The sequence below is a fragment of the Lithobates pipiens genome, unplaced genomic scaffold (genome assembly GCF_037356315.1).
Source record: "Lithobates pipiens isolate NorthernLeopardFrog02 unplaced genomic scaffold, aLitPip1_a1.2 Scaffold_22, whole genome shotgun sequence".
Taxonomy (NCBI): domain Eukaryota; kingdom Metazoa; phylum Chordata; class Amphibia; order Anura; family Ranidae; genus Lithobates; species Lithobates pipiens.
Genome location: NW_027507784.1, coordinates 615,559 through 632,259, shown reverse-complemented (window position 1 = coordinate 632,259; position 16,701 = coordinate 615,559). Strand labels below are relative to the sequence as shown.

At 47.5% G+C, this 16,701-nt stretch overlaps 1 protein-coding gene across 1 annotated transcript in view; it reads right to left on the bottom strand.

Moving 5' to 3' along the window:
• Nucleotides 1–14,203: 14,203 nt before the first annotated feature.
• Nucleotides 14,204–16,701, bottom strand: part of FBRS (fibrosin) — a gene marked incomplete in the record, with an annotated part of 33,817 nt that continues 31,319 nt past the window's right edge. Inside the window, 2 exon segments of the mRNA XM_077494023.1 lie at nucleotides 14,204–15,060; nucleotides 15,142–15,322. Coding sequence (XP_077350149.1) covers nucleotides 14,415–15,060; nucleotides 15,142–15,322 — 827 coding nt within the window.

Here is a 16,701-nt window from a genome sequence, read left to right as displayed (position 1 = left end):
TGTTCTGTCTGTCTGATTCATGATTCCCGACAGTGGGCGAAGGCCATGAATTCAGACATGTTCTGTCTGTCTGATTCATGATTCCCGACAGTGGGCGAAGGCCATGAATTCAGACATGTTCTGTCTGTCTGATTCATGATTCCCGACAGTGGGCGAAGGCCATGAATTCAGACATGTTCTGTCTGTCTGATTCATGATTCCCGACAGTGGGCGAAGGCCATGAATTCAGACATGTTCTGTCTGTCTGATTCATGATTCCCGACAGTGGGCGAAGGCCATGAATTCAGACGTTTTCTGTCTGTCTGATTCATGGTTCCCGACAGGGGGCGAAGGCCATGAATTCAGACATGTTCTGTCTGTCTGATTCATGATTCCCGACAGTGGGCGAAGGCCATGAATTCAGACATGTTCTGTCTGTCTGATTCATGATTCCCGACAGTGGGCGAAGGCCATGAATTCAGACATGTTCTGTCTGTCTGATTCATGATTCCTGACAGTGGGCGAAGGCCATGAATTCAGACATGTTCTGTCTGTCTGATTCATGATTCCCGACAGTGGGCGAAGGCCATGAATTCAGACATGTTCTGTCTGTCTGATTCATGATTCCCGACAGTGGGCGAAGGCCATGAATTCAGACATGTTCTGTCTGTCTGATTCATGATTCCCGACAGTGGGCGAAGGCCATGAATTCAGACATGTTCTGTCTGTCTGATTCATGATTCCCGACAGTGGGCGAAGGCCATGAATTCAGACGTTTTCTGTCTGTCTGATTCATGGTTCCCGACAGGGGGCGAAGGCCATGAATTCAGACATGTTCTGTCTGTCTGATTCATGATTCCCGACAGTGGGCGAAGGCCATGAATTCAGACATGTTCTGTCTGTCTGATTCATGATTCCTGACAGTGGGCGAAGGCCATGAATTCAGACATAAAAGTGGTCAGCCTTCGCGCCCCTAAGTGGTAATAAGTGACTAAAGTGGAACAAAATCCAAAATCAGATATAATGAAACACAGATGCTGTAAAAAAGAGCCTGAGTGATATAAAGTGCAAATGCTAACTAAAAAATGCAGCAGGACAAAATAGTGAGCACACACTATCAAATAATGAATATAAAGGGGTGGGTCCTGCGCAAATCGTGCCACTCAAATAAAATACACAAATTCAAAATAATATAAATATGTGCATACATACAATGCTGTGAAAAAAAATATAGTCCAAAAAACAGCACGCATAAAAATATATAAAAAATATATAAAAAAATGGAAAAAAGGTTTAATGATAGAACAATAATAAAATGTCCGCTACTCAAGGCTCCCAGAACTCTCACCTTTAAACGAAGTGAATAAGCAAATCAAACAAACTCCAGGATTCTCTTATTTCATTCATAAATAATAGCCATCAGGAAATCCAAAGGAGGGATGCAATGATACAATCTTGCCACTAGAGGGCCAGTCCCAGCTTCCAGAATAGGTGAAATGGATCTTCACTTCTATTTCACAGTGTATGGCTCAAAATAAGAGAGAGGAGGGGGAGAGAGAGAAACAGGAGACTTCCATAGTGTAGTAGTTTAAAAAACGGCAGGTAGATTTATTAAAAAGCAGTAAAGACTCTCACATTTTAATTGCAAAAACAAGCACAATCAGGAAGAGGGTATAATGACAACTTCCTCCTGCCTTACTCTACTTCCGGTTCGTCCTCTGGCCAATCCCTACGCGTTACGTCATGTGACTTCTTCATGGGGATCCCATGAAGAGCCCTCTACAACCTGCCCATGAGACTGCTCCACTGACCATGGCCGTAGGGGCTCTTCACCATGAGATAATCCAATTTCAAGTAATTTCCTCACCTCATTACCCGGTGGTTATTCAGTTATACTTGGTTACAGAGGCACGACCCTTCTTTTGATTGGCTTTGTTACATAGTAGGTGAGGTTGAAAAAAGACAAGTCCAACCTATGTGTGTGATTACATTGTATATCCCTGTATGTTGTTCAGGTGAATATCTAATAGTTTTTTTAACTATTTATGCTGAGACCACCTCCTGTGGAAGGGAATACCACATCCTTGCCGCTCTTACAGTAAAGAGCCCTCTACGTAGTTTAAGGTTAAACCTCTTTTCTTCTAATTTTAATGAGAGTCTTGTTTAAACTCCCTTCCGCAAAAAAGTTTTCTCCCTATTGTGGGGTCACCAGTCCAGTATTTATATATTGTGGGGTCACCAGTCCGGTATTTATATATTGTGGGGTCACCAGTCCAGTATTTATATATTGTGGGGTCACCAGTCCGGTATTTCTATATTGTGGGGTCACCAGTCCGGTATTTATATATTGTGGGGTCACCAGTCCAGTATTTATATATTGTGGGGTCACCAGTCCGGTATTTATATATTGTGGGGTCACCAGTCCGGTATTTATATATTGTGGGGTCAGCAGTCTGGTATTTATATATTGTGGGGTCAGCAGTCTGGTATTTGTATATTGAAATCATATCCCCTCTCAGGCGTCTCTTCTCCAGAGAGAATAAGTTCAGAGCTCACAACCTTTCCTCATAACTAATATCCTCCAGACCCTTTATTAGCTTTGTTGCCCTTCTTTGTAGTCGCTCCATTTCCAGTACATCCTTCCTGAGGACTGGTGCCCAGAACTGGACAGTATACTCCAGGTGCGGCCGGACCAGAGTCTTCTAGAGCGGGAGAATTATCATTTTATCTCTGGAATTGATCCTTTTTAATGCCAATATTCTGTTTGCTTTGTTAGCAGCAGCTTGGCATTCCATGCCATTGCTGAGCCCATCATCTACTAGGACCCCCAGGTCCTTCTCCATCCTAGATCCCACCAGAGGTTCTCCTCTCAGTCTATAGATTACATACAGATTTTTACCATCCAAATGCATTATTTTACATTTTTCTACATTGAACCTCATTTTCCATGTAGTTGCACCTCCCCCCCCCCCCCCCCATTAATTTGTTCAGATCTTTTTGCAAGGTTTCCACATCCTGCGGAGAAGTTATTGCTCTGCTTAGCTTAGTATCATCTGCAAATACAGAGATTGAGCCGTTTCCCCCATCCCCATCCTCCAGGTTGTTTATGAACAAATGAAATAGGATTGGTCATAGCACAGAACCCTGGGGGACCCCACTACCCTCCCCTGGCCATTCCGAGTACTCCCCATTTATCACCACCATCTGAACTTGCCCTTGTAGACAGTTTTCAATCCATGTACTCACCCTATGGTCCATGCCAACCAACCTTATTTTGTACAGTAAACATTTATGGGGAACTGTGTCAAATGCTTTTGCAAAATCCAGATACACCACGTCTACGGACCTACCTTTAGATGGCAACTCACCACCTCATAGAAGGTTAGTAGATTGGTTTGGCAAGAACAATTCTTCATGAATCCATGCTGATTACTGCTAATGATACCGTTCTCATTACTAAAATCTTGTATATAGTCCCTTATCATCCCCTCCAAGAGTTTACATACTATTGATGTTGGGCTGACTGGTCTGTAATTCCCAGGGATGTATTTTGGGTCCTTTTTAAATATTGGTGCTATATTGGCTTTTCTCCAATCGGTTGGTACCATTCCAGTCAGTAAAAATTAGGAACAATGGTCTGGCAATTACTTGACTGGGTTCCCTAAGTACCCTCGGGTGCAAGCCATCTGGTCCCGGTGATTTATTAATGTTAATTTTCCCAAGTCTAATTTTAATTCTATCTTTTGTTACCATGGCCGTGCTTCCTGTGATGTGTCATGAGGATAAACACTGCAGTTTTGGTTACTGAAGACTACTGTTTACATACTTAAAGAATTTCTTGGGATTTTTTTGCTCTCCTCCACTATGTGTCTTTCATGTTCTATTTTAACTACCCTAATTGCACCCTTATATTTCTTGTTACATTCTTTATAAAGTCTGAATGCTGATGATGATGATCCCTCAACCTTGCATTTTTTGAAGGCCTTCTCCTTTGCTTTTATATGCATTTTTACATTGGAGTTAAGCCATCCAGGGCTTTTGTTCGATTTTATTTTTTACCTAATGGGATGCTTTTGGCTTATGCCCTTATTTAACCACTTACCCACTGGGCACTTAAAGTGGTTGTAAACCCTTACAACACACTTTTGTCTACAGGTAAGCCTAGATTAAGGCTTACCTGTAGGTCCAAGAAATATCTCCTAAACCTACACGGTTTTGGAGATATTTGCCGAAAGACAGACACCGCTGTCTACGGCGCATGTGCCGTAGACAGCGGCGCGCAGGCGCACTGAGCGCGGCACCCGTCAACGCGCGGGAGTGACGTCATCGCGGCTTCGCCGAATGACAGCGGCGGAGCAGCGAGACCCACGAGAAGATGGATGTGCCGGACTACAGGGGACAGCAGTGACATCGCTGGCTCCTGTGTCAGGTAAGTGACACATAATGGACTACTATTATGCTTTACCTTTGCAGGGAATGAAAGAGGAAGTAAACTCATCACTCTTCCTCTTTAAACCCCCTTCCTAACCAGACCAATTTTCAGCTTTCGGTGCTCTCACACTTTGACAATTACTCAGTCATGCATTACTGTACCCATATGAAATGTTTGTCCTTATTTTCACACAAATAGAGCTTTCTTTTGGTGGTATTTAATCACTGCTGGTTTTTTTTTTTTTTTTTTTTTTGCGCTATAGGTCAAAAAAGACTGAACATTCGGTAAAAAAATAAATAAAAATTGTTTCTGTTAAAATTTATTGCAGAGTATTGCATAGTATTGCTGCAGAGTCTGGCAGTGGCAGAATATGGGCACTGAGCAGCGCTGTGGGGTGGATCTGTAGCGCCCACAGCGCTGCAAACAATCTCTCACTGCACCGATCGGTACAGAGAGGGGAGGAACGGGTGTCGTGACATGACGCCGGTTTGTTTACAAGTGATGCTCCGTCATTTGATGGAGCGATCACGTGGTAAATGGCCGCGATCCATGATGGGCTGGGTCCCCCGCACCCATCGGTCACGGTTGTTCCCGGGTGCACGCGGGAGCAAGATTCTGTGAGGACGTCCACCCAGAATAAGCCGAGCGCGCTGTAGCCATCTTTCAGCTATGGCCTGGTCGGCATGTGTTTAATATGCTCTTAAAGCAACCCCATCTCTGTTTTTTGTTCCTAAGATTTTATCCCAATTTATGCCTTCTAGTAAGGTTCGTAGTTTAGGTAAGTTGGCTCTTTTGAAATTCAGTGTCTTTGTTTTCCCCTTGTGTTTTCCATTTGTGTGATTTATACTGAAGCCAATTAACTTGTGATCGCTGTTTACTAAATTCCCCTGTATTTCCACATCCGTGTTCAGGTCGGTGTTGTTGGTAATCAGTAGATCCAGTAACGCTTTATTTATAGCTGGTGCGTCTACCATCTGACCCATGAAATTGTCCTGCAAGACATTTAGAAACTGACGAGCCTTAAGAACTGTGCTGAGGTTCTTTCCTGGTCGCCACAATGCAGTAAAACATGTTTTCAGAAAGTGGGTTAAGGTCTCCTGCACCTCTTCACCCTCCTTGCCTGATGAGTACTGTGAATTTGACAAAGGTCAAGCTAGTAGTTTGCCTCCACACCGGTCGTATGATTGTACAATTGACCTTCAACCTGGTGCCATACCCCCTCGTGGCCGGGTTTACCCTTTGTCTGTCTCAGAGGATAAAGCCATGGAGCACTATGTTGCTGTTTCACTTTCTCAAGGGTTCATTAGCAAATCATTGGCTCCTGCTGGTGCTGGCTTCTTCTTTGTGAAAAAGAAGAGTGGTGAACAGAGACCTTGTATCGATTATAGGGTTCTCAATCACATCTCGATTAAGAATGCTCATCTGATTCCATTGATTATGAAATTATTTTACCGCCTCAAGGGAGCAACGGTTTTTATGAAGTTTAATTTGAGAGGGGCATACAATCTCGTGAGGATCAAGAAGGGCGATGAATGGAAAACTGCATTTAATACCAGGACAGGACATTACGAATACCTTGTATTGCCTTCTGGGCTTGGCAAAGCTCGTGCAGTTTTTCAGGAATTCATCAATGATGTCCTCCGAGATGTTGCAGCAATGTGTGGTGGTTTATCTCTACAATATCCTCATATATTTCAATTCCCTAGAGAGCCACAACACAGATGTCTCCCTGCACTACAGAGGTTTAGCGATAATAACCTGTATTGTAAGTTGGAAAAGTGCGAGTTCCATCGTGAACAGGTTACATTTCTGGGTTATGTCATTTCTACTGCTAGTTTTTCTGGGTCCATCGAAAAGCCATCTGCAGTTCTACAATGGCCTTGACCCGTAGTTCTACATCCGCTACGTTTTCTTAGCTTTTCCAATTATCGGAAATGTATTCATAATTTCTCTTCTCTGATCAAAACCCTAACTGATGTGACCAAAAAGGACGGCAAGCCGCAGAATTGGTCTCCGGATTCCATTAATCCCTTCGAGTCTCTCAAGGCTGCCTTTGTTTCAGCTCCTGTGCAGGCAAATCCAGATCCTATGTTACCCTTCCTTCTTGAGGTTGATGTGTCCGAGACTGGAGAAGGCCAGTCAAAATGAGGACCAGCAAGTGGTACCCATGGCGATACCTCCATTCCTTAAAGTGGAAATCCACGTTAAAACTAAAATCCCTGCATCTATAGCAACCAACATTCTAACACTAACCTATCTAGCCCTGAAAAGAAAAAAAAAAAAAATCGGTATACATACCTTTTCTGCAGGTGAGCCAACCTGATCTCCAGCGGCAGAAGCTCTGCAGAGGACTATGGGGCTTCCATTGACAGACGTGTCCTCTGCACCCGCCTACACAGCGAAGCTGCAGCTGACAGCTCAGCATGGGATCAGAGTTTCCACCACTGGAGATCGGGGCGCAGCTCCTCAAGGGTACCACTGTGCCAGTCCTCATTTTAACTGACCATAAGAATTTCACATTCTTGTCTGAGGCAAAATGCTTATCTCCCAGAAGGGCGCATTCTTACCGGTACTAAGAATATAAGGCAGGGGTAGGGAACCTATGGCTCTCGAGCCAGATGTGGCTCTTTTGATGGCTGCATCTGGCTCTCACCTCTCAATCCGCGGTGTGCCGATCTGTGGATCATAGGAAAGGGCACAGCTGCGGCCATCTTGGTACACCCGGCGGCGGCCTAGGTGAGCGGTGCGCTGACATCATCATCACCAGCCTCAACTGCTCGTGGATTTGCTTGCCTGTGTAGTGGTAAGCAAGCAGACAATCGTAGGGGAGATGTGGATATTACAGTTATAACTGAAATTAGTCGATTAATCAATAAAAAAATTGTTTTAAACATATTGCATGGCTCTCGCGGAATTACATTTTAAAATATGTGGTGTTCATGGCTCTCTCAGCCAAAAAGGTTCCCTACCCCTGATATAAGGTCTGATGCATTATAATGACAATTTTCCTCCAAGATGGAGTCAATTCCTACTTCTGCGATACCTCCCGGTCATTTTCTAGCCACTATTCACACATGTCTCACTTCACCTTTGAGTGATAGAATTCTTGCTGCTCAGATCCATTCTCCTCCCAAGAGACCTGGTGACTGCTGCTTTGTCCCTGAGAATCTCAGCACTGTTTTGCTCTAGACTTACCATTCTCCCTAGGCAGCTGGTCACCCAGGGAACTACTGATCTGGTCTATTTCTCAACAATTCTGGTGGCCTAGTCTCTGCGCTAACGTAACTGCCTTTGTATCCTCTTGTTCTGTATGTGTGCTCAGAGTAAAACACCACAACACTTATCAGTGGGCCTCCTACAACCCATACCCAATGGAGAGAGGCCTTGGACCACTTGTTTGTGGATTTTATTGTGGAGTTACCCAACTCCCAGGGCAACACAGTTATTCTTATGGTGGTTGACCGGTTCTCGAAGATGTCACATTGTATTCCGCTTAAGAAGTTGCCCACATCCAAAGACCATTTTTTGCTCATGAGATCTTTTGGTTACATGGGCTACCCAAGGTTATCATCTTGGACAGGGGTAGCCAGTTTGCGCCCAGGTTTTGGTGAGCCTTTTGTGCAGAGTTTGGAATTCAGCTTTACTTCTACTCGGCGTATCCCCTGCAGTTCAATGGGGCCACAGATCAAACCAACCAAGCCTTAGAGCATTTTCTACATTGCTATATTTCTGACCACCATAACAAATGGTCACATCTCTTAACTTGGGCGGAGTTTGCTAACAATATTATCATCAATGCCACTTCCAGATTGTCTCCGTTTATGACGAATTGTTGTTTCTAGCCCTCCATGTTGCCTGTCTGTCAGGGCTGGCTTAGCCCTTCTTTCTCTGGGCTGGCTGCTCAGCTGTTGGCTAATTGCCAGCTCTCATCTCTCTCTACAGTCAAGCAGCTGTTCCTGATCTTGCTCGTCTGACCTGCCTACTTAAAGCTGTCCAGCTCATTTCATCTTCGCCTTGGTCACATCACAAGAAACCATCTCCTGCGGTTGTTTAAAGACTGGCTTGCTGACATCCCTCCTGGCTCCTTATCCTGCTTGCTGTTGCTCCACTTGGATCCTTGACTTCTAGCCTGGCTGATTACCCGATCTGGTTATTGAACTCTGGACTGGTTGGCTACTCGATCTGGTTACTGGACTCTGGCTACGCTTTGACTACGCTTTTTCCATTTACCTGTTTTATTTAATAAACAAGTGTGATTTGATTGTACTTCTGTCTTGGTCTGGTTCATGGTTTCTGACACTGACACATTTGTTCCTCAAAGAATTCCTGCGTTAGAGGAGCATCTCTGTGATCTCAATTCAACTTGGGTGCAGGTCCAAGAGTCCTTGTGACGTGTCAGTGATAGATACAGACTCAATGCTGACTGCCGACGCCTACCTGCACCATCCTACCAAGTTGGGGACAGGGTCTGGCTGTCATCTTGTAACATCCGACTGTATGTTCCCTCACTGAAACTGGCACTGCCGTATATTGGACCTTTCTGTATTCGCCATAGGATCAACCCAGTGGCCTACTCATTAGACCTGCCTTCCAACATGCGTCTTTACAATGTATTCCATGTTTCCTTATTAAAACCTTTTGATGTGCAACCGCTTGGTACCACGTCCTCGCCCGGTTCAGTTTGAGAACCATAAGCAGTACAAAATACTAGGGCTGCACCGAAATTTCGGCCGCCGAAACATATCGGCCGAAAATGGCCCTTTCGGCAAGTTGCCGAAAGGAAAAAACAGCCGATAATTGAGCCGAAAATGGGGTGGCACGGGGGCGGAGCTCCATCCCCGCCCCTGGTGCCGCCCATCACGGGAGGTGTATAGCGCAGGAGAGCCGCCTCAGCCGTCTGGTTCAATAGAGCGCCGGGAACATCACAGCTTTAATTTTAATAGCTGTATGTTCCGCCGTCGCATACAGCCCCTCCCCCTCGTTCGGGGAACTTTGATAGACAGATCACCCGTCCAGATTGGACGGGGGATCTGTCTATCACAGTTCCCCGGACAAGGGGGAGGGGCTGTATGCGACGGGGGAACACACAGCTATTGAAATTAAAGCTGTGATGTTCCCGGCGCTCTATTGAACCAGACGGCAGAGGCGGCTCTCCTCTCTCTTTGCTGCATCACTGACTACACAGGGGACAACACACTGGCTGCACAAGGGGACACAACCAACACTGGCTGCACGAGGGGACACCACACTTATCTCTTTTATCATGTCCCCAGTCTCTGACCACCTCCTGTACCATGTCCCCAGTCTCTGACCACCTCCTGAACCATGTCCCCAGTCTCTGACCATCTCCTGTACCATGTCCCCAGTCTCTGACCACCTCCTGTATAAAAATATTTTTTAAAAACAGTCATTTTCGGTATCGGTGCTGTTTCGGTATCGGTTTCGGCTTAGTGTATTTTTCATTTTCGGTATCGGTTTCGGCACCAAAAAACCCATTCGGTGCATCCCTACAAAATACTATCTATCAACGCCTGCAGGTTCCGTGTGCGCATACAGTACCTGGTTCATTGAAAAGGGTATGGGCTGGAGGAACACTCTTGGGCCTTATCCTCGTACGTACATGCTCCTGTCCTTTTTTTTGTGCTTTCCCTAGACGTTTTCCCCACAAACCTGGTGCCCCTGCGCCTCCACAGTGGCTCACCTGGTGATCATTTCCTGCTCATCAGTCCCGCCTACAGCCAGCCCCTTCTGGCTATTTAAACTGCCTTGGTTAAAAATATCTGGAGCTTCTCTGCTGTGTTCCTGTTAAAGACTTTGCCCGGCTGATGTGCCTTCTGGTTCCTGATCCTGTTCTTCTGCCTCCGACTACGCTGATTTCTGGCTTCTTGAATTACTGGCTTGTTCTGACTAACTGCTTTGGCTACCGTTCCCTGGCTATGTTTACATGTTGCGCCACATTTTTACCAGTATATTAAAAAGGTGTGATTTTTTTTTTTACTGCATTTTCTGTCTCTGTATGATTCATCGTTCCTGACACTACCTCAGTCATCAAACGTTGGGCCCAAGGCACGTGGTCCCTGCATCGCAACATGTTTCTTCAGATTTGCTCTGGTGGGGCACTCCGGTCGTGGATCTCCTAGCGTCTTGGTTTAACAGGAAGTGCCAATATTTCTGGCCAGGATGAGGCATCCTTTTGCGGCTGCCACAGATGCCCTGGTGGTGCCATGGAGTCAGTATCATCCCATATACGTGTTCCTTCATCTCAAGCTTCTACTGCGAAGGATAGAGGCCAAAAGGCGTTCCAGTCATCCTGGTGGCTCCAGTTTGGCCCCGTTGCTCCTAGTATGCCGACGTGGTGCGGTTGGTCGCAGATGTCCCCTGGCATCTGCCTCTCAGGATAGGTCTTCTGGCTCAAGGACCAATCTTCCTCACCAGGGGACTGTATGAGTCCGTTATCCCTACCATGTTGAAAGCACAAAAGTCTATGTCCAGGAAGATATATGCCTTCCAGTTGCGATGGTATATCTCGTGGTGTGAGGTCACGGGTGTTCATCTGCGTTCCTTCTCTGTAGGTAGGATATTGGCATTTCTGCAACAAGGCGTTGACAAGTTGGCATTAAGTACCATCAAGGGCCAGATTTCTGCTCTGGCGATTTTCTAAGTCCCCTAGCCACGCACTCTTTGATCTGTACTTTCGTTCAAGGAGTTCGGCATATGGTGCCATCAGTGTGCTCCCTGTTGCCACCTTGGGATCTGAAATTTTGGTTTTCTGTTCTTCAAAGATCTCCCTTCGAGAATGTTAGGGAAATTCCCTTGCTGATGCGGTCTCAAAAAGGTGGCCTTTTTAGCAGCCATCACTTGAGCTTGCAGAGTGTTGCAGTTGATGGCCTTATCCTGCAGGTCTCCTTACTTGGTTGTACACAAGGATAAGGTGGCTCTCTGTTCATGCATTTCTTTCTCCCAAAAGGTGGTCTCGGCTTTTCATTTGAACGAGGACATTATCCTGCCATCCCTATGTCTCTATCGCATCCTAAGGAAATCTGTGTCCGTTGATTGTCTAAAACAAAGGGATTTTAGGGTAACAAAAAAAAAAAAAAAACCCTTATCCTGGAGGATAAATCTGCCCTCATCACCCCCTATTCTAGGAAGAAATCTGCACTTACCTCTGCTCCCCCCCACCTCCATCCTGAGGAGACATCTCCTCCAATTACCCCCTAGCCTGATGAAAAATCTCTTGTTCTCCACAGCGCGCCCCCCCAAGAGAAACCTGCCCTCATCACCATATCCTGCGAAATTACCCTTACCCCATTCTGTGGAGAAACTTGGCCTTATCACCCCAATCAGCAAATCTGCTCTTATTACACCACCTCTCCCATTCTGAGGAGAAAGCCGACCTTACCCACCAACCCCCAGCTTGAGCAGAAATCTGCCCTTATCCTTAAAAGAAATATACCCTCCCTCCACCCAATCCTGAGGAAAAATCTGCCCTTACCACGCCACCCCCCCCCACCATGCTAAAGATAAACTACCCCTTATTCCTGCTATCCTAAGGGGAAATTCACCCTTCCCTCCTTGGGAGAAATCTGCCCTTCACTGACCCAGCCAACCCCCCCCATTCTGAGGAGAAATCTGCCCTTACCCTTACACACACCCCCCCCCCCCCCCCACTGAGAAGAATCTGCCCTTATCCATTCTTATCCTGAGGAGATATAGACCCCCCCACCCATCATCTTAAGGAAAAATCTGCCCTCATCACCCCTATTCTGAGGAGAAACCTACACTTATTACCCCTATACAGAGGTGAAATCTACCCTCCAATCCCTATTGTGTGGAGAAACTCTCTCTCCCCTCACACCTTAGGAGGAGAGATCTGGCCTTACACGTCCCATCATGATGAGACCTCTGACATTACAACTCTCCCCCCATTTTATGGAGAAATCTGTCCAATGCTGAGGAGAAACCCACCCTTATTCTAAAGGGGAACTTACCATTACTCCAGTTCCCCATCCCGAGGATGAATCCACCCTAATTACCCCTATCCAGAGGGGGAACCTGCTCTTATCCTAAAGCAAAACCTGCCCTTAACCCCCCCACATTCCCAGGAGAAATCGCCCCTCATCTCCTCCCCCACATTTTGAGGAGAAATCGTGCCTCATCTCCCCCCCCCCCATTCCGAAAAATCGTCCCTTATCCCCCCGCCACATTTAGAGAAATCGTCCCTATACCCCCCCCGCGCCACATTCTGAGAAATCGTCCCTTATCCCCCAGGCCATATTCCGAGAAATCATCCCTTATCCCCCGCCCCCACAGTCCCTTATCCCCCGCGCCACATTCCAAGAAATCATCCCTTTTCCTGCGCCACATTCCAAGAAATCGTCCCTTATCCCCCGCGCCACATTCCAAGAAATCGTCCCTTATCCCCCGCCCCCACATCCCGAGAAATCGTCCCTCATCCCCCGCCCCCACATCCCGAGAAATCGTCCCTCATCCCCCGCCCCCACATCCCGAGAAATCGTCCCTCATCCCCCGCCCCCACATCCTGAGAAATCGTCCCTTATCCCCCGCCCCCACATCCCGAGAAATCGTCCCTTATCCCCCGCCCCCACATCCCGAGAAATCGTCCCTTATCCCCCGCCACCACATCCCGAGAAATCGTCCCTTATCTCCTGCCCCCACATTCCGAAGAGGAACCTGCCCTTATCTCCCTTTTTCTGAGGAGAAACCTGCCCTCTCCTCCTTTAGGATGGGCGGGGGGAATCTGCCCTTAGCCTCCTATCCTAAGAAACCTGCCCTTACCCTCCACACACAATCCTGGCATTTCCTGATCAGGCAAATTCCAGAAGTTGGCTTTATGAACCTCGGTGTTCCCATTAGACGGAGGGGACAACCTGAACACCCAGCTCACTGGCCCCGCAACCAATTTACTGACATAGATTACAAGCCACCGGCCACCATTCCCACAGAGGAGACAACTAAAACACTCGGCCAATGCATCATGGGACTTGTTCTGCAACAGCTGGAGGGCCACACAGGTTGAGCACCCATGTCTTACAGAATCCATCACCCTGACTTCCTTATGTACAGAGATCCAGAACCCACAAGCAGGTAAGAAGGTCCGATTCCAGCAGCTGGAAAAAGTCACGAAGAAAGCCGGGACTGACCGGCAATCCGGGAAAACCTGTAGAGGGGGAAATATGGCGGCTGCCACCGACGACTTCTTCTGAAAAGATTGGATTTCTGTGCTCACCATACAATCCTCTTGTCTAAGGTTCACAGGAGGACACAGCCTCATTTTACAGATGAGTTTGATGCCACCACCTTCGGGAGCCAAAGACAACTAAAAGCAGCCCTCTGGTGGTGGCCAAACCCCCCCATCTGCAATACAGGATTCAGTTAGCAACCAGCACACCACTGAGACCAAAGAGCCAATCATAAGACTGGGTGGGTGCTGTGTCCTCAAATCACCTCAGAGAAAAGGATCCTCCATCATTCATTGAAGGACACAGCTTTCCTTCTTCACAGATGGGGGGGTTCGACCACTACTAGAGGGGGTGTGCCCTTAGTGTACGTTGTACCTAGTGTCCAGCTCCTGTAGGTGGCGACATCAAACCCATCCATGAAACAGGGAAGCCGTGTCCTTCAATGAATGCCATTTTCCTGGCAGACACACTAATCCAGATACTTCAACACTTTACACCACCTGACCCAAATCTGCACAGCAGCCAGGCAACCAGCATTTGTAGAAGGCAGCAAGCCACTTTATGTGGATAAATGAGCCACGGCGGGGTGGTATACGGAGAGAAGGTTTATTTTATGTCCTGGGTACAGAGGTTTTCCCCTCCCCGGCCCTGGAACCTGTAAAAAGGAATGGTCATAGGGGAACACAGTGCTGAAAATCACATTATACCATAAAAATGTACAAAAGCCCCGGGGGGAGGGGCACTGGGGGAGGGGGGGGGGGGTTTGAATATATAAATATGTACAAGAGTAGACCAGACCAGTCCTATCTGCAGTCTCTGTCCTTATAAAGGTCCCTGCGGTGAGGGGACCCCGGCCGTGACGTAGATATAAGGGGAGGCGGAGCACTTAGCAGATTAATGGGTGGAGTTTTGCTCAGCAGCCCAGTTCCATGATGATGGTACAGCTGGCCCAGCATAGACTGCGTGGTGGGCTGCATTGTGATGTGGGTGGGTAGGCCATAAAGACGAGCTCGCTCAAAGTCTTCCCGCAGTATGTGGGCTCGTTCCTCGCGCTGTTCATACAGACGCTGAGGAGCCGAGGAGGGCAGACGGAGAGGAGGCGGGTCCGCTCTACGGTACACATCTCTCCAGGCTTCCAGTGCATTGGGGTACTGCTCCCCCAGAAATGATCCTCGCAGCCTTTCAAAAGGGGGAGACGGATGGGGCAAGTGGAGTCCCGGCAGAGGCGAGCGTCCCACCTCGAAGCTCAGCAGCTCCGGTTCCTCCTTCACTTTCACTTTGGAAGGATGGTCTGGTGTCAGTCGAGGTTTTGTCTCCGAGCTGCTCCCGGGTCTCACAGCGACATAAGGGGAGAGGTTACGGCTGGGGCCTCGGTCCTCAGTACCCGGGAGGCGGGGGGTTTGCGTCAGAGGGGACATCCGTGGAGGCAAACGAGAGTAAAGTAAATCCCTGTGTTGGCAAAAACAAGAAGATTAAGTATGTGAATCCATCTTAGCAGAGACCTACAAACCAACCAGAGACTTCACCTACCGGTCCTTCTCGTCCTTCATATGGACTGTGTGTGGATCCAGGTCCCCGACTTTGCCACAGATCTGAGCGGGTGCCACAGGAAAGGAAGGTGGAGTGCGGTGCAACCGATTCCAAGGATCATGTGGATTGGGGAAGTTATGAACCATAGAGGCTTCCTTCTGACTGAACACAGAGGAAGGATCTAGGAAGAAAACATGGGGGTGATTATGTATCTTCGGAAACCAAGGTCATCGTAAGCAAGGTGTGGAAGAGAAGAGCCAGTCAAAGTCATAGACGTGGCGGACTACAGCTTACACATACCTTACTGTGCCATCTATTCTACCCAACCCCTGGAGCCATAAAAACGTATCCACTACCTACTCCACCCAACTCCTGGAGCCTTCAAAACACACCCACTACCTACTCCACCCAACCCCTGGAGCCTTCAAAACACACCCACTACCTACTCCACCCAACCCCTGGAGCCTTCAAAACACACCCACTACCTACTCCACCCAACTCCTGGAGGCTTCAAAACATACCCACTACCTACTCCACCCAACTCCTGGAGCCTTCAAAACACACCCACTACCTACTCCACCCAACTCCTGGAGGCTTCAAAACATACCCACTACCTACTCCACCCAACTCCTGGAGCCTTCAAAACATACCCACTACCTATTCCACCCAACCCCTGGAGCCTTCAAAACATACATAATTCAAAATGCTAACCATAACATACAAAGCCATCCACAACATCACCCTCATCTGCAGATATCGCCCAAATCCTCCCCTCCGCTCCTCCCAGGACCTCCTGCTCTCTAGCTCCCTTGTTACCTCCTCCCATGCTCGCCTTCAAGACTCCTCCAGAGCCTCTCCCTTCCTCTGGAACTCCCTGCCCCAGTCTGTCCAATAAGCCCCTACCCTGTCCACCTTTAGGAGATCCCTGAAAACTCATTTATTCAGGGAAGCCGATCCCAACCCCCACCTAACAACCGTCCCGAGCCCCCCCATCAAATCATTCTCTGCAGCTATTACCTTTTGTACCACCACCCCCTCCCTTTAGAATGTAAGCTCTATGAGCCGGGCCCTCCTGTACCTTTTGTATTGTACTGTAATTGTGTTGCCCCCCCCATACATTGTAAAGTGCTGCATAAACTGTTGGTGCTATATAAATCGTGTATAATAATAATAATAATAATAATACTCTTCTCCATAATATGTCCCTGGTTCCCCTTTCCATCAGGTTCTCCTCCACCCAGTAATTATACCTCTTGCATTAAAGACTCTTTCCTTGTTACGTTGTTCTTCACACCCTACATTCCTTTTGTTCTTTGAGCTTTAATGAAGAAAACCTTTCTATTTGTACACAATGTGGCGAGTAGTCTGAACCACGGCTTGACAAATTTGCTTGGAATCTAGGAGCCAGATAAAAAAGTTAGGAGCCGGGTCGGTGACGGCGATCTGGACCTGTCCCTGGCCTGACATGGAGACGAGTGAGGGGAAGATAGCGCCCCCCACCTGTCTCCAAGTCATTGCCCATAGCGCTTAGAGGGACATTTTTATTTATTTATTTATTTT